Source organism: Rhinoderma darwinii, chromosome 11 (genome assembly GCF_050947455.1).
Source record: "Rhinoderma darwinii isolate aRhiDar2 chromosome 11, aRhiDar2.hap1, whole genome shotgun sequence".
In the NCBI taxonomy this organism is placed as follows: Eukaryota; Metazoa; Chordata; class Amphibia; order Anura; family Rhinodermatidae; genus Rhinoderma; species Rhinoderma darwinii.
The window spans coordinates 98,947,023-98,973,970 of record NC_134697.1 but is presented as its reverse complement, the minus strand read 5'-3'; the positions used below and the strand labels follow the sequence as shown (position 1 = coordinate 98,973,970).

Here is a 26,948-nt window from a genome sequence, read left to right as displayed (position 1 = left end):
TGTATAATATTACACAAAAAGTAAAAGCAGTATACAGGTCTATGCGTTTTTAACCGCGAACCTCAGATACAAACACTGTGATACTAACAGTCAGGTCAGTGATTTCAAGGCCTAATTCACACGAGCGTGTTCGGTCCCTGATAAAAGGACCGTGTCGGCAGTATTTCCCGGACCGTACACACTGCAGGGAGCCGGGCTCTTATTGTCATAGTTATCTATGATACCAGGAGTCACTGCCTAGCTGCGGGAAACCGTCCCATACTAAAACCTGCGCCGGAGAAACAATATGGTGCGGGTTTTAAGGAACTTGATCGCCGTCTGTTTATATGCATTCGGCGGTCGGGAGCCAGTTAAAGTAAATTTTATTACCACCTTTAATAAAGTCCATGGCAGCATAGCAAAAATCCTCCACAGTAATTGGCATATCCTAAAACATGATCCCTCCTTGAATACTAACATTCTAGAACGACCGCAAGTGACTTACAGAAGAGCTCCTTCCATCGAAGACCTCCTAGCCCCGACATTTACGTTAAACTGGTTTGCTGACCTGAATAGCGCTGTCTCCATTACTCCAGCGCTGTTTTTCTTTTTTTCCTGGACACCCCCCCCCCCCCCCCCCCCGTTCCAGAGATATGGCCCACTGTTGTGTTGGCTCCCTCTATGCTAATTTGCTGTAGCTAGCTTCCCTGACCAATCAGCATGAGGAAGCTTGAGGATAGTTCACACCTTGTTAGCAAACTACAGAAAATTAGCATATAGGGAGCCAACACAACATGGGCCATATCTCTGGAACGGGTGGGGGGGGGGGGGTCCAGGAAAGAAAGAAAAACCGTGCTGGAATCGGAGATTCAGGTCAGTAAATCACTTTAACATGCGCTGAGTAGTGGTGCCTCACTGCAGAACCATAAGGGTATATACACTGCCTATTATCTGCCGTTTTTCGGGCCGTAAACGGCACAAAATGCGGAGCTCAACGAGACCCATCTGCCCATTGATTTCAATCGGAAAAACAGCGTTCCATTCCCACGGGCCATTTTTTTACGCTGCCGTTTTTAAAAATGAAGTGCATGTCGCTTCTCGAGCCGTTTTTGGAGCAGTTTTTTATGTTGTTAAGCGTGTGAACATACCCTCACGGGTGAGCATAACCTCAACCACCCTGACAAAAACCCCACTTGGGGCAAAAAGTCCCCAAAGATAAAGCACTGGTCTTTTCTTTTTTTTCTCCCCATATAACTATTTCTTACTGCCCTAGATAGTGTGAAGAACCCTCCTCCGCCTTTGATAATGTGAAATGAGACTGGCAGGGAATGGTTTTGGATAAAAGGGGGATTTGGGGGAACTTACCTGGGAATGTTTTACAGGAACCTAAAGGCTACGTCCATACGTTGGCTTCACCCTTTTAAGAGAATTAAGGGGGTGCGGTAGGGATCCTGATACTTAAAAGCGACCCTCCAGTCCATGGACAAAATTATAAATGTGATGGGGCATAAGTGGTTATATTACCTGGTGCCCTCCAGTTGTGCCCTTCTGCTGTGGATCCACCGCTTTGGGGTCCCATCTGTGTTATCCAAAATGGTCACAGCTCTTCACAGACTGAGTCTAAGACACTCCCTCTGTTCTCGGATTGGCCAGAACTGCTAACGTGAGAAGATTCGGCCAATCTGAGAGCAGTGGGAGTGTCTCAGAAGCGCTGCAGCCATGTTGAAAAAACATATAGAGGTCCTCAAAGCGGCGGATCCAAGACAGGAATGCAACTGGAGGGCACCAGGTACTTTCACTCCATATACCCCGTCATATTAAAAATGTCGTAGGACCGGAAGTTCGCTTTAACTAAAGGTGCTGGAGGACTAGGATAAAGTGTAAAAACATATACTTGAGGACCGGTTGGTTGTTTATCCTAAGTAACACGAGCACACGTCGCGTCTTTACTACGGCATACTACAGATCCATGGAAAAATCATATTCCAATTTTTATGACCATACAGAACACCATAATGTTTTATTTGTCGTTGGAAGACTGGCACAAAATCCACATAATAATAAATATTAACACATAAATAAATCAACATTTTCCAAACGCTTCCAACGTATCAGGATAAAATTCACACATAGCGAAAGGAAAGGAATATCATCCTGGAGAAAATCCCAATTCCTCTATGGAAAGGAGGAAGAGGTCAACGTGGAACCCTAATTGACACTATGGAATATCTTCTGCTCTGGATTACAAACACGATAAAAGTTTTGACTATGTAAAAAAAAAAATCCATATTAAACGAATAACTTAGTTTTGGGTGCTGTTGCTCTCGATCATCCATCCAAACTATATTTTCAGAGAACAGAAAGTATTCAAGACTCATAGAGGGAAAGCAGTGAATACAATAGTTCAAGATGACCACCAAGGCTTCATTCGGTGCATCTTTTTCCCTCCTTGGTTCCCAAACATTGTGCTTTCTGGAAAAGTATAGCAATTCAAGCCAATTTGAGGTATATATATGAGTGATTAATGCGTATGAAGCACCTGATGTCTTATAAAATTTGATCGGTACTTAAAACACTTCCCACATTCGGAACAGGAAAATGGCTTCTCCCCTGTGTGAAGTCTTCCATGCTCAATGAGACCCGATTTGTGAGCAAAACTTTTTCCACATACCAAACAAGGAAACGGCCTCTCCCCTGTGTGAATTTTCCAGTGTTTAGCAAGATTTGATTTCTTCGTAAAACTTTTCCCACACTCCAAGCATGAATATGGTTTCTCTCCTGTGTGAATTCTCCGATGTTCGACAAGACCTGATTTCTGGGTGAAGGATTTCCCGCATTCTAAACACGGAAACGGCCTCTCCCCTGTGTGAATTCTCTGATGTTTAACGAGAACAGATTTCTTGGTAAAACATTTTCCGCATTCGGAACATGAAAATGGTTTCTCCCCCGTGTGAATTCTCTGATGTTTAATAAGATCTGATTTCTGGGTAAAACATTTCCCGCATTCCGAACAAGGATATGGCCGCTCGTCTCTGTGAATTCTCTCATGTCTGTCGAGATTTGCTTTGTGTGTAAACCATTTCCCACACTGCGAACATTGATATTGATTTACACTTGGGTGCGTTCTCGGATTATTAAAAGGATTTGTATTCTGTGAAAAACATTTCCCAAATTCTAAACAAGGACATGGTTTCTCTGCGGTGTATAGTCTCTGATGCTCTGCAACGTAAGATTTCCAAGAAGACTGGCCACAGTGCACACATGGAAAAAGATCAGATTTTGGCAAAAACTCCTTCTCACATTCAGGAAATGTATAATTTTTTTCCCGGTTACGACATTGTGTTACATTATGTGATTGGTCAGGAGATGGATCGTCCTGATTAGAAGGATCAGACAATATATCTGCACTGTAATGGATTACATGTGTATTCGGGGTCATGGCGTTTACTCCTTGTGTGACATTATCTTCTTCACAATCTGGATATAAAAGGAGATGTTCCTCTGAGTTCTTGATCCGGTCGTCTAGAAATAGAAAGTGATTTTATGGATAGATTTTAGAACCGAACACGGCAGCAATGCGAACAGTCAAGCGACCTACCTGAAACCATTAATTAAAATGGGAAAGTCAAAAAAAAAAACACAAAATCGCTGATGCAGCTAAACACTAAAGGATAACTTTTATTTACCAATGCTAAAAATTATCCGGGAAAAAGCCAAATATTCAGTTTCCGAATACCAGTAGAAAAATACACAACCATGCCGTTACCTCTGGTTAAGAAGGTGCTGCCAAAACAATTTAGTCAATGCCTTGTGCGTATAACTAAATTGTCACGCGAGTCTATATATACCACAAGATGGTGGGGCAAAGGGTTAATACTCACCCTAGACTATCTCTCAAACGATGCCTCCTAAGAAGAAGCAAGGGGAGGCCCGAACAGTAACCTGTCCCTGCAGCAGTCTAGTACATCCGAACCTCGTTCACGGCGATCATGTGGTGCGGGAGTCGGCTCCAACATACAGCTGACTGGCTCTGATTCCGGCCGTTTAACCCCTTAGATGCAACAGTCAATAGCGACCGCTGAATCTAGGAGGTTTGAAAAAAAAAAAAATTTAAATATGTTATGGGTCTTGGGGTAAAAAAAAACAAAAAAACCTATAAAATTGGTATCGCCGTAAATCGCACTCACCTGCAGAATAAAATAAACGAAACCACCAAAAACAATGGCGGCAATGCTGTTTTCTGCCCTCTAGGCTCCTGTGCGGACCCGCCCCGTTCAGCGCGATAAGTCTGTTAGACGCATTGTTTGATGGATAATGTAGGGGAAGTATTACCCCTTTGCCCCGCCATCTTGCTGTGTATATATAGATGGTCATGGTCTGGCACCCGTTCGGACGTTACTCTCCGGTATTGCCCTCGTTGCCACTGCCGACTGTTGCGGTAACTGAACGAGGTCATGAGACTTTCTGCTTTTTACGCACCTGGACTGATCTCTTTAGGAATCTCCTCCTCCTTACACGGCTGATCCCCCATCACATACGTCTCCTCGTCTCCTGCAATGACTTCAACTTTAAAATCAATCAGATCTTCACCCTGATTCACCACGTGGAACACAAGGCACAAATCAGCAGCTGCAGACGTCGAGAAGATTCTTTTTAAGAAAGCCAAAAAGACTTGTAACATTAAGGTCCTGTTCACACCTACATCGGGGGTTGCCGTTCTGCTCCGTCAGAGGAGCAGAACAAGGGAATGTCGGGCGCAACGGTTCCGTTGCAACATGGACACCGCCTGCGGAGCCCATTGACTTCGAGACATTTCGTCGGCTTTCTGTTGGAGTGTCCGTGGTTTTACCGGAAACAAGCATGCTGCGCTATTGCTTCTGGTAATCTCTGCCGTATCTGCGACGGAGGCCACAAACGGAGCCTGCGACGCAGATGTGAACGGTCCCTAACTGGAGTCCTGCACGTGGTAGGTTACCAAAACATCCAGTGGGAAACATTGGTGGGAACAGTTCTGTGCGCCACCAGGACTAATCGGGCATGGCAGGTCCATAATCAGGCTTGAACTGCAATAGTTTAAAAATGAGCACGTGAGACATTAAACTGCCAGTAGGTCCCTGACAACAGTCCTGGCCAAGACATTCCCTCAGATATGGTCCCACTGGCAGTCCATATAAAAACGTTTTTCTGCTAGTCAATGCTCTGAGGGGACCCATGGAACCAGCCCTACAGAAGGCAAAAGACTGAAATAATGTAGGTCCTAGGGACTATTAACTCCTTAAGGACTGGGCCAATTTTGGCCTTGACAACCAGAACAATTTATGCCCTAACAATAGTAAAAATGGTCAGAGAGCCCTGGGGTCTTTAATGGACCCTTGGCATTTTGCCCATAGAAGGTAAGGGCCTCGAACGTATCACAGGGACTCCCTGTGATGCGATTAAAGGGGGGTTTCCTCCTTCACACTTTCCATCAGCATTGATTGTGGCCTTCAAGGGGCTAATGGCAGAGATCAGAGGTTCCTCTGAAGTGCCCGTGTGATCAGCACAATGAGTACAATCGTTATGATGCGGCAACGTCCTGTCGATCACGACCAACATACTTGTTACGGGTCGTCAACCAGTTAATGAGTCATTGCCGCCCATGTAAGAGCACTCAGAGGTTTCCTTGACTCCCACTTATTTCAACCAAACGTGCATTTTCTAATAACTTCTGCAATGTATTAATCATTTGAGGAAAAACTCCTTTGACCGACCGGACAAACCAAAAAACATTGGCGGAAACTGTAATAGTTAATGCCAAATAACTACAGTCCCCTCTAGGCCATGGACGCCATGTATTATTGATTGTATTTTGGGCTAGAAAAAAAATTGTAATAGGTTTTTATTAAAAATTCTTAACTGTTTTCGTTCTGCAGCCTGCATGACTTCCGCTACAGAGCAGGCTGCAGAATGGCGTTTACTGTGAAATACGACAGACTGCTCTCTGATAGGCTCGATCTCTAGCGGCTCCTGTGATCTCCGGAACGCTGATCTAAGCTGAAGTATGATCAAGTCAAAGGTGATCAGAGATCGAGCCCGTCAGACAGCCCGTCTGTTGGATTTCACAGTGCTGGTATTTCGCAGCCTGCAGAACTATAGTGGCTGAATTTTTTTTAGTAAAAACCTAACACAACGTTTATTTTTAGCCCAAAATCCATTTAATAAAATAAAAAAAATTGCTAAAAGGGGTCTATGGCCTTTAAACTACGTCCATCTCTTCCATTTAGGTTTATTAAATCGAGCTGAAGAGGTTCATGTAGATTTCGGACAGCCCACACAGAGGAGGTCTACTTTTATTTTGCGGGAAATGTCAGTTCCATCTACCTGTTGATCCTGTAGGACATTGTGATTTTCTTCTGGACAAACCTCGGGATACAGAGGACTGGGACATCTGTCCGGTGGTTTTCTCTTATTGGATCCATCTGTAGAAGACAAAGGGACTGAATACATTGTTATATGTGGTCAGATGATTGGAGGATCTATGTGGCTCTCAAAACTCCTTTCCAATAGATGAAAGTCTCCTCTTACCCGGTGATGTGAGGGGCTGGTTGTCCTCCATCATGATGTCCTTGTACAGATCCTTCTTACCCGGTGGTGTGCGGTCCCGGAGGTCCTCCATCATGATGTCCTTGTACAGATCCTTCTTACCCGGTGGTGTGCGGTTCCGGTGGTCCTCCATCATGACGTCCTTGTACAGATCCTTCTTACCCGATAATGTGTTGTTCTGGTGGTCCTCCGTCATGACGTCCTTGTACAGATCCCTCTTACCCGGTGATGTGCGGTTCCGGTGGTCCACCGTCATGACGTCCTTGTACAGATCCCTCTTACCCGGTGATGTGCGGTTCCGGTGGTCCTCCATCATGACGTCCTTGTACAGATCCTTCTTACCCGATAGTGTGCGGTTCCGGTGGTCCACCGTCATGACGTACTTGTACAGATCCCTCTTACCCGGTGATGTGCGGTTCCGGTGGTCCTCCATCATGACGTCCTTGTAGAGATCCCTCTGACCCGGTGATGTGAGGTCCCGATAGTCCTCCATCATTATGTCCACGTACAGATCCTTGTGGTCTTCTATATACTCCCACTCCTCCATGGAGAAATAGACGGCGACATCTTGACATCTTATAGAAACCTGACACACAATGATACAGTCATCACCCAGACACATTATACCTTGTGTTATTATATAATGTCCCAGCATTCCCGGCAGTGTCACCTCTCCAGTCAGCAGCTCAATGATCTTGTGGGTGAGGTCCAGGATCTTCTGATCATTTTTATTCCTACATCTCAGCGCGTGAAGTGGAGGTTCCTTTATGGGGCAGCTGCTGGGGGTCATACATTGACCAGATGTCTTCTTCACTACTATGCAATCCTATCCATGGAGAAAGAGAATGATACATGGGACTATATATATTCCCAAAATGTTTCACCCTTCGGGAGAGAACAGTGAGATCATGTGATAAAATTCCCAGAATCCCTCACCTCTCCAGTCAACAGGTAGATAATCTCTAGCGTAAGGTTTAATACTCTGCCAGTCGCCTCGCTGCTGTTCTTCCGCTTCTCTGGAGGATCGGTCAATGAAGGGACCATTGTTGTGTGGAAGTGAGTGTTCGGACACTTCATCTAGGAGAATTCCGCACTGCAAGAAGAAGAAAAGACTAAACATTGGTTTACACGGGCAGATTAGTGCCCATAACGAGCGCTGATCGCCGATAATTACAAGTCGATCGGTGATGGTTTAAGGGCACTTCACACAAGCCAATGTAAACTGTATGGGGTGGAAAAACTGTTAATACGATCGTTGGATCCCCATACAGTTTACATGTCGGAAGTGCATCCCCTGTTCACACGGGAAGATGTTCTGCCGACAACGATGATTTTGTGGGCAGCATAAAAGGTTAAATCAGCCGACGCACGAGTGTCATCAAGTTCAATCTTAATCAACTACACGTCATTTATTGCTTAATTAGTTATAACCATCAATGCCATTCGTCAGTAAATAATCATCTCGCCTTTTTACATGCTGGTATCTGCCATCACTACCTCTTAGCGTCGGGCCTTCCTTACTGTGACTACTCTAACTGTAAAGAAGCCTTTCCTATATTGATGGGAGTCTGTCTGCATCCAGCTGGGAATCGGTGCTTTTTTCAGTGATACAAGTGTCAGCCGCAGTGATCATATAATAGCACCAGTCATAATGTAATAAGACGCTACATGCAATCATCTAAGAGCAGAGGAGTCCTGTATATAGGGGGGACAGCGGAGGAGCCTTGTATATAGGGGGACAGCGGAGGAGCCTTGTATATAGGGGGGACAGCGGAGGAGCCTTGTATATAGGGGGGACAGCGGAGGAGCCCTGTATATAGCGGGGACAGCGGAGGAGTCCTGTATATAGGGGGACAGCGGAGGAGCCTTGTATATAGGGGGGACAGCGGAGGAGCCCTGTATATAGCGGGGACAGCGGAGGAGTCCTGTATATAGGGGGGACAGCGGAGGAGTCCTGTATATAGGGGGGACAGCGGAGGAGTCCTGTATATAGGGGGGACAGCGGAGGAGTCCTGTATATAGGGGGGACAGCGGAGGAGTCCTGTATATAGGGGGGACAGCGGAGGAGTCCTGTATATAGGGGGGGCAGCGGAGGAGTCCTGTATATAGGGGGGGCAGCGGAGGAGCCCTGTATATAGCGGGGACAGCGGAGGAGTCCTGTATATAGGGGGCAGCGGAGGAGCCTTGTATATAGGGGGGACAGCGGAGGAGCCCTGTATATAGCGGGGACAGCGGAGGAGTCCTGTATATAGGGGGGACAGCGGAGGAGTCCTGTATATAGGGGGGACAGCGGAGGAGCCCTGTATATAGGGGGGACAGCGGAGGAGTCCTGTATATAGGGGGGGCAGCGGAGGAGTCCTGTATATAGGGGGACAGCGGAGGAGCCTTGTATATAGGGGGGACAGCGGAGGAGCCCTGTATATAGGGGGACAGCGGAGGAGCCTTGTATATAGGGGGGACAGCGGAGGAGTCCTGTATATAGGGGGGACAGCGGAGGAGTCCTGTATATAGGGGGACAGCGGAGGAGTCCTGTATATAGGGGGACAGCGGAGGAGTCCTGTATATAGGGGGACAGCGGAGGAGTCCTGTATATAGGGGGACAGCGGAGGAGTCCTGTATATAGGGGGACAGCGGAGGAGTCCTGTATATAGGGGGCAGCGGAGGAGTCCTGTATATAGGGGGGACAGCGGAGGAGTCCTGTATATAGGGGGACAGCGGAGGAGTCCTGTATATAGGGGGACAGCGGAGGAGTCCTGTATATAGGGGGACAGCGGAGGAGTCCTGTATATAGGGGGACAGCGGAGGAGTCCTGTATATAGGGGGACAGCGGAGGAGTCCTGTATATAGGGGGACAGCGGAGGAGTCCTGTACATAGGTGGGACAGCGGAGGAGTCCTGTACATAGGTGGGACAGCGGAGGAGTCTTGTACATAGGGGCGACAGCGGAGGAGTCCTGTACATAGGGGCGAAAGCGGAGGAGTCCTGTACATAGGGGCGACAGCGGAGGAGTCCTGTACATAGGGACGACAGCGGAGGAGTCCTGTACATAGGGGGGACAGCGGAGGAGTCTTGTATATAGGGGGGACAGCGGAGGAGTCCTGTATATAGGGGGGACAGCGGAGGAGTCCTGTATATAGGGGGACAGCGGAGGAGTCCTGTATATAGGGGACAGCGGAGGAGTCCTGTATATAGGGGGACAGCGGAGGAGTCCTGTATATAGGGGGACAGCGGAGGAGTCCTGTACATAGGGGGACAGCGGAGGAGTCCTGTACATAGGGGCGACAGCGGAGGAGTCCTGTATATAGGGTGGACAGCGGAGGAGTCCTGTACATAGGTGGGACAGCGGAGGAGTCCTGTACATAGGTGGGACAGCGGAGGAGTCCTGTACATAGGGGCGACAGCGGAGGAGTCCTGTCTATAGGGGGACAGCGGAGGAGTCCTGTACATAGGGGGGACAGCGGAGGAGTCCTGTATATAGGGGGACAGCGGAGGAGTCCTGTATATAGGGGGGACAGCGGAGGAGTCCTGTACATAGGGGCGACAGCGGAGGAGTCTTGTACATAGGGGGGACAGCGGAGGAGTCCTGTATATAGGGGGCAGCGGAGGAGTCCTGTATATAGGGGGACAGCGGAGGAGTCCTGTATATAGGGGGACAGCGGAGGAGTCCTGTATATAGGGGGACAGCGGAGGAGTCCTGTATATAGGGGGACAGCGGAGGAGTCCTGTATATAGGGGGACAGCGGAGGAGTCCTGTACATAGGTGGGACAGCGGAGGAGTCCTGTACATAGGTGGGACAGCGGAGGAGTCTTGTACATAGGGGCGACAGCGGAGGAGTCCTGTACATAGGGGCGAAAGCGGAGGAGTCCTGTACATAGGGGCGACAGCGGAGGAGTCCTGTACATAGGGACGACAGCGGAGGAGTCCTGTACATAGGGGGGACAGCGGAGGAGTCTTGTATATAGGGGGGACAGCGGAGGAGTCCTGTATATAGGGGGGACAGCGGAGGAGTCCTGTATATAGGGGGACAGCGGAGGAGTCCTGTATATAGGGGACAGCGGAGGAGTCCTGTATATAGGGGGACAGCGGAGGAGTCCTGTATATAGGGGGACAGCGGAGGAGTCCTGTACATAGGGGGACAGCGGAGGAGTCCTGTACATAGGGGCGACAGCGGAGGAGTCCTGTATATAGGGTGGACAGCGGAGGAGTCCTGTACATAGGTGGGACAGCGGAGGAGTCCTGTACATAGGTGGGACAGCGGAGGAGTCCTGTACATAGGGGCGACAGCGGAGGAGTCCTGTCTATAGGGGGACAGCGGAGGAGTCCTGTACATAGGGGGGACAGCGGAGGAGTCCTGTATATAGGGGGACAGCGGAGGAGTCCTGTATATAGGGGGGACAGCGGAGGAGTCCTGTACATAGGGGCGACAGCGGAGGAGTCTTGTACATAGGGGGGACAGCGGAGGAGTCCTGTATATAGGGGGCAGCGGAGGAGTCCTGTATATAGGGGGGACAGCGGAGGAGTCCTGTATATAGGGGGGACAGCGGAGGAGTCCTGTATATAGGGGGCAGCGGAGGAGTCCTGTATATAGGGGGGACAGCGGAGGAGGCCTGTATATAGGGGGACAGCGGAGGAGTCCTGTATATAGGGGGACAGCGGAGGAGTCCTGTATATAGGGGGCAGCGGAGGAGTCCTGTATATAGGGGGGACAGCGGAGGAGTCCTGTATATAGGGGGACAGCGGAGGAGGCCTGTATATAGGGGCAGCGGAGGAGTCCTGTATATAGGGGGACAGCGGAGGAGTCCTGTATATAGGGGGACAGCGGAGGAGTCCTGTATATAGGGGGCAGCGGAGGAGCACTGTATATAGGGGGGACAGCGGAGGAGTCCTGTATATAGGGGGCAGCGGAGGAGTCCTGTATATAGGGGGACAGCGGAGGAGTCCTGTATATAGGGGGACAGCGGAGGAGTCCTGTATATAGGGGGCAGCAGAGGAGTCCTGTATATAGGGGTAAGTATAGTGTATGCTCACTAACCTGACGTTTATTTCTTCACTATGTGCTGCCATTAATTGGCCCCGGAAATAATCGTCTCCTCCCCGGTCACTTCCGGTCAGTACCTGTGACTTCCGCGGTGTGGACCTCACGTTATTCGCTGCCCGCCAGTGACCGCCTCACCTGCAGTCCGCTGCTCCGGCGATAGAGAAAATGCCCGAATCCAAAATGGCCGCGGCGTCACCACTGCACTAGAGCGTCGGCCAATTACCTCTCGCTGCAGAGTAGCGACCGGCGGCCATTTTGTTGTGGCCTTGTTTATAAGGTAGGAGAACTAGCAGGGACGGTGTGGGAGATGTTGTATGTCAGGCAGGCGGTACAATAAAGTTATCTCCTACAAATAACCGGAAGTCCCGGATTCCTGGTGGACGAACCAATGTATGGAAAAAAAGACGCGTCGTCTAAATAATGTTGAAGCTTGAAAAATGTAGACTTTTACGGACGAGGCGATCCCATGATATATATTGTTTTAAATTATCTTTTACATTACTTTAAGGGAGAAACGGGAAAAGGCAGATAACTCCGATCCCGACCGTTTAACCCCTTAAATGCAGCGATCAATCGAGACCACGACATGGAAGCCGTTAGAAAGGGGGGGGGGAGGGACAGTAAATTGCCCCGAAAAACGGCTAAAAATGCGGGGGCTGAACGCCTCCAAACATCTGCCCATTGATTTCAATGGGAAAAACGGCGTTCCGTTCCCACGGGGTGTTTTTTATGCGGCCGTTTTTAAAAATGGCCGCGTTAAAAACACACCTCGTAAAAAGAAGTGCATGTGGCTTCTTGAGCCGTTTTTGGAGCCGTTTTTCATTGACTCAATAGAAAAACCGCTCCAAAAACAGCCGTCAAAATACGCTAGTGGTTTAAAAAACGGCTGAAAATCAGGGGATTCGAATGTACTCTCTGACGCCTGGAGCTGATGTGTCTTCTCTCTTCCGACGCCAAGGTTGAAGGACCTGTGGGTGACGTCACGCTGTGTGTCTGCAGTGACAGAAGCTGGGTGGGAACGATGACGTCACCCACAGGTCCTTCAACCTTGGTGTCGGAAGAGGGAAGACACAGCTCCAGGCGTCAGAGTACAGTTGAATCTGCAGCAGCATCACTGTGTCAGGTAAGCATAGCAAACTCCCTAGAGACGGGCATATTACCCTCTCTGACGCCTGGAGCCGATGTATCTTCTCTGTCCGACGCTGCGGCGGTTAACTGTGCAGGGTGTCTGCCCTGCTCTCCCCGTTGCCGATCGGCGGCCTGTCGTCGCTGAAATCGGCAATTAACCCCTTCGATGCGGTGGTCGATTGCGATCGCCACATTGAATAGGTTTAGGGCAGATCGGCAGATCATTTATAGACCAGGGTGAACGACATAAAAAAAAACAAAGAAAGATACATTGTCAGAATTGATGGTTTTTGGTCACCGGGCTTGCCAAAAAATGGAATAAAAAGTGATCAAAAAATCGCATGTACCCCAAAATGGTACCAATGAAAACTACAGATTGTCCCGCAAAGAATAAGCCCTATGACGGCTCCGGTGGAGAAAAAATAAACACGTTCTGGCTCTCAGAATATGGCGATGCAAAATGTGCAGAGTATCCAAAAACCATTTCAGCTAAATTTGAGCTCCAAAAGCCAAATAGCGCTCCTTCCCTTCTAAGCCCTGCTGTGGGTCCCATAACAGCAGTGTATTACCACATATGGCATATTTCCGTAATCGGAAGAAGTTGTTTTACAAATGTTGGGGCGCTTTTTCTTCTTTATTCCTTGTAAAAATAAAAAATGGCTACCTTTTTTCAGAAAAAAAAGTAGATTTTCATCTTCACATACTAATTCAAATAAATTTAGCAAAAAAAACTGTGGCTTCAAAATGCTAACTATAACCATAGATAAATTCCCTGAGGGGTGTAGTTTCCAAAATGGGGTCACTTTTTTATTGTTTTGGCCCCACAAGACCTCTTCAAACCTGACATGGTACCTAAAATATATTCTAAAAAAAAAGGAGGCCCCAAAATCCACCGGGTGCTCCTTTGCTTCTGAGGCCTGTATTTCAGTAAATTAGTGGACTAGGGCCACATTTCTAAAAACTGCAGAATCTGGGCAATACATATTTAGTTGCGTTTCTCGGGTAAAACCTTCCGTGTTACAGAAAAAAATGTATTACAAGTGAGTTTTGGCAAAAAAAATTTAATTTGTAAATTTCCCCTCTACTTTGCTTTAATTCCTGTGAAACGCCTAAAGGGTTAATACACTTTCTGAATGCTGTTTTGAATACTTTGAGGGGTGCAGTTTTCAAAATAGGGTGATTTATGGGAACTTTTTAATATATAAGGACCTCAAAGCCACTTCAGAACTGAACGGGTCCCTGAAAAAAATGGCCTATTGAAATTTTCTTGAAAATATGAGAAATTGCTGCTAAAGTTCAAAGCCTTGTAACGTCCTAAAAAAATAAAAGAATGTTCAAAAAACGATGCAAACATAAAGTAGACATGTGGGAAATATAAACTAGTAAGTATTTTGTGTGGTATTACTGTCGGTTTTACAAGCAGATACATTTAAATTTAGAAAAATACCAATTTTTGCAAATTTTCTCCAAATCTTGGTGTTTTTTACAAATAAATATTGAATTTATCGCCCAAATTGGTGACCATTGTACTAGTATTTCATTTACATTAGTCTTTTCACAGTACCACAACCTTGTTCTGCTGAACGCACAGAGTTCAAATAGTTTTTTATTCAGATTGATGGCCTGTGATGTGCGCATAGCAAAGAGGCATGAGACGCGTTTCCAGGTGAGGAATTGAAACACAAAGTATGTGGGACGTTGTAAAACTTTTCATTTATACAGTGATTAAAGCGACGCTCTGGTTCCCGGACAACATTTTAAATATGAAGTAATAATATCTGTTGCCCTCCAGTTGTGCCCTTCTGCCATCGACCTTCCGTTTTTACGGTCCCCTCTCTGTTGTCACAAAACGGCTGCAGTGCTTCTTAGACTATGAGTCTGAGACACTCCCACTGTTCCCAGATTGGCCAGAGCTGCTCACATGAGCAGTTTTGTCCAATCTGTGAACAGATGGAGCTCTGTCGCCATTTTAAGACGACAGCGAGGGGATCCTAAATCCACACAATAGGGGGCAACTGGAGGGCAGCAGGTAATATTACGCCATATACCCCATCATATTAATAATTTTGTCCTGAGAACGGAGGGACACTTAGGGTATGTGCACACACACTAATTACGTCCGTAATTTACGAACGTATTTCGGCCGCAAGTACCGGACCGAACACAGTGCAGGGAGCCGGGCTCCTAGCATCATACTTATGTACGATGCTAGGAGTCCCTGCCTCGCTGCAGGACAACTGTCACGTACTGAAAACATGATTACAGTACGGGACAGTTGTCCGGCAGCGAGGCAGGGACTCCTAGCGTCGTACATAACTATGTCTCCCTGCACTGAGTTCGGTCCGGAACTTGCGGCCAAAATACGTCCGTAAATTACGGACGTAATTAGTGTGTGTGCACATACCCTTAAGTAATACTTAAGTTCATCTTTGAATTTTACCCTCTTTTTAAAGGACAGACGGGGCTTTGTTTTAGTGCCATTTCTCAGTATATATCATTTTTATTTTTTTCTCTAAAGTGGGCAAAATTGGAAAAAAATTCAAGAATTTAGCAAATGCGTCAGTTTACTTGAGCATTTTCCACACACGGTATAGACCACGGACAAAATTCATCTCCTTTCACATTCTGCCACTTCTCCCGTGCACGGGGATACCACATATGTGGCCTTATTTATCACATGGAGATGTAGGACGGCGGACGATAGAAGATTATTTCACAAATCTCAGCAGAGTTTCTATAACACGTCCAAAATATTCATCTAGGGGTATGATGGGAATGAATTTTTGGGGTTTCCTAACATAAGAAATTGCAGGTTTATGCAAGTGGAGCTCTCCAGCAGATGAACTTTAGAAAACATCAAACATGACCTCCCCCCACCCCTCCCCTCCCTCCCTCACCCCACACCCCATTCCCTCTCTCACCCCACCCCCCATTCCCTCCCTCACCCCCACCCCCCATTCCCTCCCTCACCCACCCCCACCCCCCATTCCCTCCCTCACCCCACCCCCCATTCCCTCCCTCACCTCCACCCCCCATTCCCTCCCTCACCCCCACCCCCCATTCCCTCCCTCACCCTTGGAGAAAAATCATTGTAAAAATAAAAATGTAATGTAGGGCAAATATATTTTCAACTAATTAACTCAAATCGAATAATTCAGAACATTATGGTATTTTCTAAACATGGGTGACTGCACGGGCCTGGTTGTGAGGGACATAAATATCGGGAATCTCTGCGGTGCCCGTCTTTTCTGCAGACGCGGCACTTTTTCTGGGGGGTCGCTTCTGGTTGGTGTTGGGGGAATGCGAGTGATGAAGTGTCTTTCAGTCGGTCGCGTGACATCCTCAGACTGGGGGCATCTCGGGTGTCCTGAACATCAAATATGAGGCCTTCAGTAATTTTCTACTGGAAATCCCAATATTTGTCTCTGCCTCTGTTTTTATTATAGAGCACAAATGAGTTGTGGATTTGTCGCCTGCAGAAGATAAATGGCCACTTTTTTGTACCAAGTTTTAGTTTTGTGTTTTACTAAATAGAGCTGTAAAACCCGGTCGCTTAAATCCCCCCCCCCCCGTGTACTTGTTATATTCGGACACGCTCCCTGGTCGGTACTTGTCCGATGTTGCCCCTCTTTCCCTCACTGCCGCTGTTCCTGCGGTATGAATCGTGCTTGGCACATACACGTCTTTGCGATCCCTGAACTTGACCGCCAGCAATTCCTCAGATGCGTCAGCGCAGGAGTCCCCCTTTACCATGCGCTTCCCCACTAATTGCTGCGGAAAACCAATTCTGTTTTTGCGCATTGTACCACATGCCCGGTCCTTGCAGCATGCAAATGCCTAAACAGGGGCACACTGGAATAAAAAGGATGGCAGTACAGGTGGTACCCCTGGTGAAGCAGCGGCTGCATTATCTCCCACACGATCTTACTGCTGGTGGAAAGATCAGGGGGGCATCCAGGAACATTGAGCGGTCCTGTCCTTCATACAATCTGGAGGCGCTGGTATATCCTGACCCGCTTTCACACAATTTATAAAGCTTAACGCCATATCTTGCAATTTTAGAAGGTAGATATTGGCGAAAGCGAAGTCTTCCATGGAAGTTGAGGAGGGATTCGTCCACACTTACATTCTGCTCAGGGGTGTAGAGTTGCAGAAATATTATTAATGAGGGAACTTATTAGCGGTCTTATTTTGAACAACCGATCCCGGTTTGCATCGGTACTTGGGGGGGCCTGTGCGTTGTCAGTGAAGTGGAGGAACCTCATTATTGTCTGATAACGAGACCTGGGCGTTACTGCAGAATACACTGGGGTGGCTTGGGCGGGTCTTGTTGACCAGTAAGACCTAATGGAGGGCTTTTTTACCAATTTTCTTTTTGAATTTTGGCAAATTGGTGGGCGTCCAATCTCTGGCATGGGTGGATAAAGGTTTCTGCCTTATATACTAAGTGACATATAAATTCATTTCGTGGACAATTCTATTTAATAGGTCGTCTGTAATAAATAAATGGAAGTAATCCATTTGGGCAAAATTTGCATAGTCCACAGTTATGCCGGGAGTGGCAGTAAATCCATGGATTCTAGGCCCAAAAGATGAAGCAGGTGCCCATACAAGAGCCTGGACTGGAGGGACCAGGCTGTCCCGTGCTACAGCGCTACTAGGCCCTGCGCTTCTATGTCTGCTGTTTCTACTGCGTCAGGGACAACGTCCCCTGAAGATGAACCTGAAGTGATGCGATCATCATCCCTGCCTACAACAGGTTCCATCTCTGATGCGGTCCCAGACTCTGACCACAGCATGGCGTATGTTTCCTCAGCGCTAAATAACTTCCTCGCCATAATGTCACCAGCACTAACTAAACAAACAATTATTATTTTTTTATATATTTTTTTATAACAGATTATATATACACACACACAAACTACAATCTACACAACCGCTAACAATAAATAAACCGCTATTGATATATTATATATAAATAATATATATGTGGCTATATATATATATATATATATTCCCTACCTGCCTATTCTAATATTCTACTAAAGATTTACATTATTCTTCTGGCAGATTCTCCCTACGTCTCTTCTTCTCCTCACACTGAAACAATGTGTGAGGAGAAGAAAAGAGGCAGGAGATTTACTGCCAGAAAAGTAAAAATAAAACAAATGTGCTCGCTGTGATTGGTTTTCACAGCGATCACATGGTCAGGGACACAGATTGGTCCCCGATAACCTGCACCGTGCCCAGAGCTGTTGGTAACAGAGGCCCCACACCTGATCCCAGTACCCCCTTCCCCATCAGACACATTAAAAAAATAAGAATTTAAACTTAACTCCCCGCTCCCTTTTTTTTTCTTCTTCCCGCAAGCTCCCTCTTCGTGCCGAGGGCTCATTCAAGGTACTGACCCCGGGCAGTGTCAGTACCTGTGCCACGCAGCACTCGCCATCATCATCAGCGCTGTGTCATCACATAGATACGGGCGCTGCCGGGCTCAGTACCTTGAATGAGTCGTGTCATGTAGAGGGAGCTGGAGGGGACCCGGTGGGGAGAAGAGCGGTGAGGTGAGTATGTTGTTTTTTGTCTGATGGGTGGGGGTTGTTACGCCCGGCTAACGGAAAGATACAACATTTATTAAGAGGCATTCGCCTCTTAATAAATATGTTGCATCCTACACCAGCGAATGGGTTATTTAGACTGGCATATTACACGCCAGTCTTAATAAGTCTGCCCACTATACTTAAACTTTACATGATAAAACATTACAGACGTACAAATAAATGTGATAACGTGTCTTTATTACCATTCTATCTACTTCAGCCCTAATAACTTAAAGGGAACCTGTCACATTGAAGAAACAGCAGGCAGTATGTTATGGAGCGGGCGGAGCTGAGCAGATTCATATATAGTTTTGTGGGAAAATATTCAGTAGAACTTGTAACATGTAAATGTTCACTCTGCCTCTAATCAGCACTGTAGTCACTGTATGATCTGCAGAGAGATGATGGGTGGTATGATTATGATAGGATTTATTTTTTGTGAAACCGCAACACCCAGCATATCCTCACCATTGCTTCGGCCCATGCTGGGAGCTGTAGTTTTACGCCGCACAAACCTATATGGCAGGGGTTGCACTAAATTGAGCTGTATTTGTGCTGGTGCTGTATATATGTACTGAGCTTGGTTTTGTTGCTGTATATATGTACTGAGCTTTGTTCTTGTGTTGTGTATAGAACTATATTGCTTGTAAAATGTACAAAGGTTTTTATGCTCGAGTTACATAAAAAGAAATGTGGAAAAGAAATGACACGTCATTGATTGGTAGAGAAAACAAACACGGCGAGGGGGAAGGAGATGTCGGGAAAGAGGTTGGGGGGGGGGTGGGGTGGGGCGCCAAACTGAATCTTTGCCCCGGGTGCTGGAGAACCTAGCTACGCCTCTGCCCATCGCCATGTACTATATAACGTCATATCAACACGCATTACGCTGGTCAAGAAGCCCACGTCGATGCCCTATATGCCCGTTATATTGACCCTTGCTCACAGACTATATTCCTATTAAATATCCCATGCCTATTTATATAGTGGAAACACAACGTTCCGCATGTATGCGCTACTATAAAACTCCATGGCTACATACCACGTACAGGTGTGTAGTATAAATATAAGGTCTCATACATGTACTCTGAGACAAGAACTACAAGTCACACACTGACCAGTAACTTATCTCTGTCCGGGAAACTAGGGGCAACATGTGTGGGGGGGAGTCAGGGTCCAGGCTGTGCTGTTGGAGGAGCTAAAAGACTTTTGATGATGTCATTACTATGTGATCAGTCACGTGTGGGAGGAGTCAGCTGTGCTGCCGGAGGAGCTAAAGGACTTTTGATGATGTCATGACTATGTGATCAGTCACCTGTGTGGGAGGAGTCAGACTTCAGGCTGCCGTGGACTTTCATGTAATTCTTTTAAACAATGTTTTTATTTTGTTTCTAACCACTTGCCGCCGAAGACATTTTTCGTTTTTCATTTTCGTTTTTCCTCCTTGCATTCCGAAAGTCATAACTTTTTTTTTTTTCTGTCGACATAGTCGTACGAGGGCTTCTTTTTTTTGTGGGACGAGTTGTAGTTCTTATGATTACGCCAATAGCTTGTTTATATTGTTTTTTACATTTTACTATTTTTACAAAGAAACAACCATATGTTGCTAAAAAAAAGTCTTTTGTGTCGTCACGTTCCGGGACCTATCACTTTTTATTTTTCCGTCGATGGAACGGCGTGAAGGCTTGTTTTTTGCGGGGCGAGCTGGGACTATTATTAGTACCATTTCTGCTACAGCGACTTTTTGATTACTTTTTACTCCATTTGTTTGGGAGCTGAGATGACCACAAAACAACAATACTGGTGTTCTTTATTTTTTGGCGTTCAACGTGCGGACTAAATAATGTTAGATGGCTACATCTGTATTTTATAATACTTCAAAGTTTTACGGACTCGGTGATCCCAATTATGTGGAAGAAACATGTTCTACTACTTTAGGGGAAAATTAGAACTTTTTTTTTTAACTTTTAATATTTTTGTTTTGTATTTAAAAAAAAAACGTATTTAACTTTTTTTTTCACTTTTGTTATTTAGTCCCCCTAGGGGATTTGAACAAGTGATCGTTTGATCGCTGGTACTATACACCGCAGTACTTTAGAAATAGTCCATACTTGAAATGGGCTCTCATGTGTGTAAAATGAATCATCTTTTTTTATTTGGGTGTTTGAGGCACCGGGATGGCGGAACGATAGTTGGGAGATTCACAAGGACAGAGGCTGCTGCTGCGGTGTCCTGTGTGGATGAACCAGATCTATAACCTTCATTGTGTGATATTGAAGTCGCCTTCCCTAAGGGCAAAATAATGTTCAGTATAGTGAAGAAAAATGGTAAAATCTAGATATAGGAAGCGTCCCGCTGGGTCAGAGGACGGTGTAGGATCATGTATGAGGCTGCGAAGTGTCGTTATTTCACCATTACAGGAAAATGTCCCCGTCACCAAGTAGTAGAGAGAATGTGTGCGCTTCATGAGAAAAACCCATCTGTGCTGCCTGCACTGTATGCTATACACACAGATATCACCGGACAATACAGAGTTTGAGGAGAGGACTACAACTCCCAGCATGTCCAGGTTATTATGGGATATCAAAGGACATTACAGGAGGAGGCATAAGAGAGAACTACAACTCCCAGCATGTCCAGGCTGTTATTATAGGATATCAGAGGACATTACAGGAGGAGGTATAAGAGGAGAGGACTACAACTCCCAGCATGTCCAGGCTGTTATTATGGGATATCAGAGGACATTACAGGAGGAGGTATAAGAGGAGAGAACTACAACTCCCAGCATGTCCAGGCTGTTATTATGGGATATCAGAGGACATTACAGGAGGAGGTATAAGAGGAGAGGACTACAACTCTCAGCATGTCCAGGCTGTTATTATGGGATATCAGAGGACATTACAGGAGGAGAGTATAAGAGGAGAGAACTACAACTCCCAGCATGTCCAGGCTGTTATTATGGGATATCAGAGGACATTACAGGAGGAGGTATAAGAGGAGAGAACTACAACTCCCAGCATGTCCAGGCTGTTATTATGGGATATCAGAGGACATTACAGGAGGTATAAGAGGAGAGAACCACAACTCCCATCATGTCCAGGCTGTTATTATGGGATATCAGAGGACATTACAGGAGGAGGTATAAGAGAGAACTACAACTCCCAGCATGTCCAGACTGTTATTATGTGATATCAGAGGACATTACAGGAGGAGGTATAAGAGGAGAGAACTACAACTCTCAGCATGTCCAGGCTGTTATTATGGGATATCAGAGGACATTACAGGAGGAGGTATAAGTGGAGAGAACTACAACTCCCAGCATGTCCAGGCTGTTATTATGGGATATCAGAGGACATTACAGGAGGAGGTACAAGAGGAGAGAACTACAACTCCCAGCATGTCCAGACTGTTATTATGGGATGTCAGAGGACATTACAGGAGGAGGTATAAGAGTAGAGAACTACAACTCCCAGCATGTCCAGGCTGTTATTATGGGATATCAGAGGACATTACAGGAGGAGGTATAAGAGGAGAGAACTACAACTCCCAGCATGTCCAGGCTGTTATTATGGGATATCAGAGGGCATTACGGGAGGTATAAGAGGAGAGAACCACAACTCCCATCATGTCCAGGCTGTTATTATGGGATATCAGAGGACATTACAGGAGGAGGTATAAGAGAGAACTACAACTCCCAGCATGTCCAGACTGTTATTATGTGATAACAGAGGACATTACAGGAGGAGGTATAAGAGGAGAGAACTACAACTCTCAGCATGTCCAGGCTGTTATTATGGGATATCAGAGGACATTACAGGAGGAGGTATAAGAGGAGAGAACTACAACTCCCAGCATGTCCAGGCTGTTATTATGGGATGTCAGAAGACATTGCAGGAGGAGGTATAAGAGGAGAGAACTACAACTCCCAGCATGTCCAGGCTGTTATTATGGGATGTCAGAGGACATTACAGGAGGAGGTATAAGAGGAGAGAACTACAACTCCAAGCATGCCCAGGCTGTTATTATGGGATATCAGAGGACATTACAGGAGGAGGTATAAGAGGAGAGAACTACAACTGTAAGCATGTCCAGGCTGTTATTATGGGATAACAGAGGACATTACAGGAGGAGGTATAAGAGGAGAGAACTACAACTCTCAGCATGTCCAGACTGTTATTATGGGATATCAGAGGACATTACAGGAGAGGGTATAAGAGGAGAGAACTACAACTCTCAGCATGTCCAGGCTGTTATTATGGGATATCAGAGGACATTACAGGAGGAGGTATAAGAGGGGAGAGAACTACAACTGTCAGCATGTCCAGGCTGTTATTATGGGATATCAGAGGACATTACAGGATGAGTTATAAAAGGAGAGAACTACAACTCCCAGCATGTCCAGGCTGTTATTATGGGATATCAGAGGACATTACAGGAGAGGGTATAAGAGGAGAGAACTACAACTCTCAGCATGTCCAGGCTGTTATTATGGGATATCAGAGGACATTACAGGAGGAGGTATAAGAGGGGAGAGAACTACAACTGTCAGCATGTCCAGGTTGTTATTATGGGATATCAGAGGACATTACAGGATGAGTTATAAAAGGAGAGAACTACAACTCCCAGCATGTCCAGGCTGTTATTATGGGATATAAGAGGACATTACAGGAGGAGGTATAATAGGAGAGAACTACAACTCCCAGCATGTCCAGGCTGTTATTATGGGATAACAGAGGACATTACAGGAGGAGATATAAGAGGAGAGAACTACAACTCTCAGCATGCCAGCCTGTTATTATGGGATATCAGAGGACACTCCAGGAGGAGGTATAAGAGGAGAGAACTACAACTCCCAGCATGTCCAGGCTATTATTATGTGATAACAGAGGACGTTACAGGAGGAGGTATAAGAGGAGAGAACTACAACTCCCAGCATGTCCAGGCTGTTAATATGTGATATCAGAGGATATTACATGAGGAGGTATAAGAGGAGAGAACTACAACTCCCAGCATGTCCAGGCTGTTATCATGAGAGATGCAGGTAAAAACAATAGGATCTATAACGGCGCTGCTGCTTATTGTGGATTAAACAGCGATTAAACAGTTTTTACAAACTTTAAACTTGACTTCAGGATACTTACCTTGTCCACAATAAGCAGCAGCGCCGTTATAGATCCTATTGTTTTTACCTGCATCTCTCGTACCCAAGCGGTCAACTCGGCGCCGGCTCGGATCTGACAGCAGCTACCCCGTGGACCCCAGCGCTGAACTCTTTTAAACCACACGGTGAGCATATGTATTTCCTCCCATTCTCACCTCACCTTCTTTGATCCATACCAAGTGGCGCCGTGGCTCTTTTCTCCTTATTCAGGCTGTTATCATGGGATATCAGAGGACATTACAGGAGGAGGTATAAGAGGAGAGAACTACAACTCCCAGCATGTACAGACTGTTATCATGGGATATCAGAGGACATTACAGGAGGAGGTATAAGAGGAGAGAACTACAACTCCCAGCATGTCCAGGCTGTTATTATGGGATATCAGAGGGCATTACAGGAGGAGGTATAAGAGGAGAGAACTACAACTCCCAGCATGTCCAGGCTGTTAATATGTGATATCAGAGGACATTACAGGAGGAGGTATAAGAGGAGAGAACTACAACTCCCAGCATGTCCAGGCTATTATTATGTGATAACAGAGGACGTTACAGGAGGAGGTATAAGAGGAGAGAACTACAACTCCCAGCATGACCAGGCTGTTATTATAGGCTATCAGAGGACATTACAGGAGGAGGAGGTATAAGAGGAGAGAACTACAACTCCCAGCATGTCCAGGCTGTTATTATGGGATATCAGAGGACATTACAGGAGGAGATATAAGAGGAGAGAACTACAACTCCCAGCATGTCCAGACTGTTATTATGGGATATCAGAGGACATTACAGGAGGAGGTATAAGAGGAGAGAACTAGAACTCCCAGCATGTCCAGGCTGTTATTATGGGATATCAGAGGACATTACAGGAGGAGGTATAAGAGAGAACTACAACTCCCAGCATGTCCAGGCTGTTATTATGGGATATTATAGGACATTACAGGAGAAGGTATGAGGAGAGAACTACAACTCCCAGCATGTCCACGCTGTTATTATGGGATATCAGTGGACATTACAGGAGGAGATATAAGGAGAGAACTACAACTCCCAGCATGTCCAGACTTTTATTATGTGATATCAGAGGACATTGGAGGAGGAGGTATAAGAGGGGAGAGAACTACAACTGTCAGCATGTCCGGGCTGTTATTATGGGATATCAGAGGACATTACAGGAGGAGGTATATAAGGAGAGAACTACAACTCCCAGCATGTCCAGGCTGTTATTATCGGATATCAGAGGACATTAGAGGAGGAGGTATAAGAGGAGAGAACTACAACCCCCAGCATGTTCAGGCTGTTATTATGGGATGTCAGAGGACATTGCAGGAGGAGGTATAAGAGGAGAGAACTACAACTCCCAGCATGTCCAGGCTGTTATCATGGGATATCAGAGGACATTACAGGAGGAGGTATAAGAGGAGAGAACTACAACTCCCAGCATGTCCAGGCTGTTATTATGTGATATTAGAGGACATTACACGAGGAGGTATAGGAGGAGAGAAGTACAACTCTCAGCATGTCCAGGCTGTTATTATGTGATATTACAGGACATTACACGAGGAGGTATAGGAGGAGTGAACTACAACTCCCAGCATGTCCAGGCTGTTATTATGGGATATTAGAGGACATTACAGGAGGAGGTATAAGAGGAGAGAACTACAACTCCCAGCATGTCCATGCTGTTATTATGGGATGTCTCAGAGGACATTACAGGAGGAGGTATAATAGGAGAGAACTACAACTCCCAGCATGTCCAGGCTGTTATCATGGGATGTCAGAGGACATTTCAGGGGGAGGTATAAGAGGAGAGAACTACAACTCCCAGCATGTCCAGGCTGTTATCATCGGATATCAGAGGACATTACAGGAGGAGGTATAAGAGGAGAGAACTACAACTCCCAGCACGTCCTGGCTGTTATCATGGGATGTCAGAGGACATTACAGGAGGAGGTATAAGAGGAGAGAACTACAACTCCCAGCATGTCCAGGCTGTTATTATGGGATATCAGAGGACATTACAGGAGGAGGTATAAGAGGAGAGAACTACAACTCCCAGCATGTCCAGACTGTTATTATGTGATATCAGAGGACATTACAGGAGGAGGTATAGGAGGAGAGAAGTACAACTCTCAGCATGTCCAGGCTGTTATTATGTGATATTAGAGGACATTACAGGATGAGGTATAAGAGGAGAGAACTACAACTCCCAGCATGTCCAGGCTGTTATTATGGGATGTCAGATGACATTTCAGGAGGAGGTATAAGAGGAGAGAACTACAACTCCCAGCATGTCCAGGCTGTTATCATGGGATATCAGAGGACATTACAGGAGGAGGTATAAGAGGAGAGAACTACAACTCCCAGCATGTCCAGGCTGTTATTATGGGATATCAGAGGACATTACAGGAGGAGGTATAAGAGGAGAGAACTACAACTCCCAGCATGTCCAGGCTGTTATCATGGGATGTCAGAGGACATTACAGGAGGAGGTATAAGAGGAGAGAACTACAACTCCCAACATGTCCAGGCTGTTATCATGGGATATCAGAGGACATTACAGGAGGAGGTATAAGAGGAGAGAACTACAACTCTCAGCACGTCCTGGCTGTTATCATGGGATATCAGAGGACATTACAGGAGGAGGTATAATAGGAGAGAACTACAACTCCCAGCATGTCCAGGCTGTTATTATGGGATATCAGAGGACATTACAGGAGGAGGTATAAGAGGAGAGAACTACAGCTCCCAGCATGTCCAGACTGTTATTATGGGATATCAGAGGACATTACAGGAGGAGGTATAAGAGGAGAGAACTACAACTCCCAGCATGTCCAGGCTGTTATTATGGTATATCAGAGGACATTACAGGAGGAGGTATAAGAGGAGAGAACTACAACTCTAAGCACGTCCTGGCTGTTATCATGGGATATCAGAGGACATTACAGGAGGAGGTATAAGAGGAGAGAACTACAACTCCCAGCATGTCCAGGCTGTTATCATGGGATATCAGAGGACATTACAGGAGGAGGTATGAGAGGAGAGAACTACAACTCTCAGCACGTCCTGGCTGTTAGCATGGGATATCAGAGTACATTACAGGAGGAGGTATGAGAGGAGAGAACTACAACTCCCAGCATGTCCAGGCTGTTATTATGGGATGTCAGAGGACATTACAGGAGGAGGTATAAGTGGAGAGAACTACAACTCCCAGCATGTCCAGGCTGTTATCATGGGATATCAGAGGACATTACAGGAGGAGGTATAAGAGGAGAGAACTACAACTCTCAGCACGTCCTGGCTGTTATCATGGGATATCAGAGGACATTACAGGAGGAGGTATGAGAGGAGAGAACTACAACTCTCAGCATGTCCAGGCTGTTATTATGAGATGTCAGAGGACATTACAGTAGGAAATATGAGAGGAGAGAACTACAACTCCCAGCATGTCCAGGCTGTTATCATGGGATATC

General features: G+C 46.3%; 2 protein-coding genes across 7 annotated transcripts in view; one reads left to right on the top strand and one right to left on the bottom strand.

The window, feature by feature from the left end:
• LOC142663101 (uncharacterized) overlaps positions 1–26,948 on the top strand; it is a 110,751-nt gene that overhangs the window by 33,622 nt on the left and 50,181 nt on the right. The window lies entirely within an intron of this gene.
• Positions 1,969–11,868, bottom strand: LOC142663497 (uncharacterized). Of its 6 annotated transcripts, none has more exons than XM_075842198.1 (7): positions 11,677–11,868; positions 7,498–7,654; positions 7,232–7,387; positions 6,544–7,147; positions 6,340–6,455; positions 4,459–4,570; positions 1,969–3,501 (listed from the first exon to the last, which is right to left on the bottom strand). In XM_075842198.1, exons 2-7 carry the CDS (start codon positions 7,636–7,638, stop codon positions 2,501–2,503), a joined length of 2,130 nt encoding a protein of 709 aa, XP_075698313.1. In that variant the 5' UTR covers positions 7,639–7,654; positions 11,677–11,868; the 3' UTR covers positions 1,969–2,500. The 6 variants fall into 6 exon arrangements, with proteins under 6 accessions (XP_075698313.1, XP_075698314.1, XP_075698312.1 ...); XM_075842199.1 differs by having other exon boundaries at positions 11,735–11,868; XM_075842197.1 differs by having other exon boundaries at positions 11,594–11,867.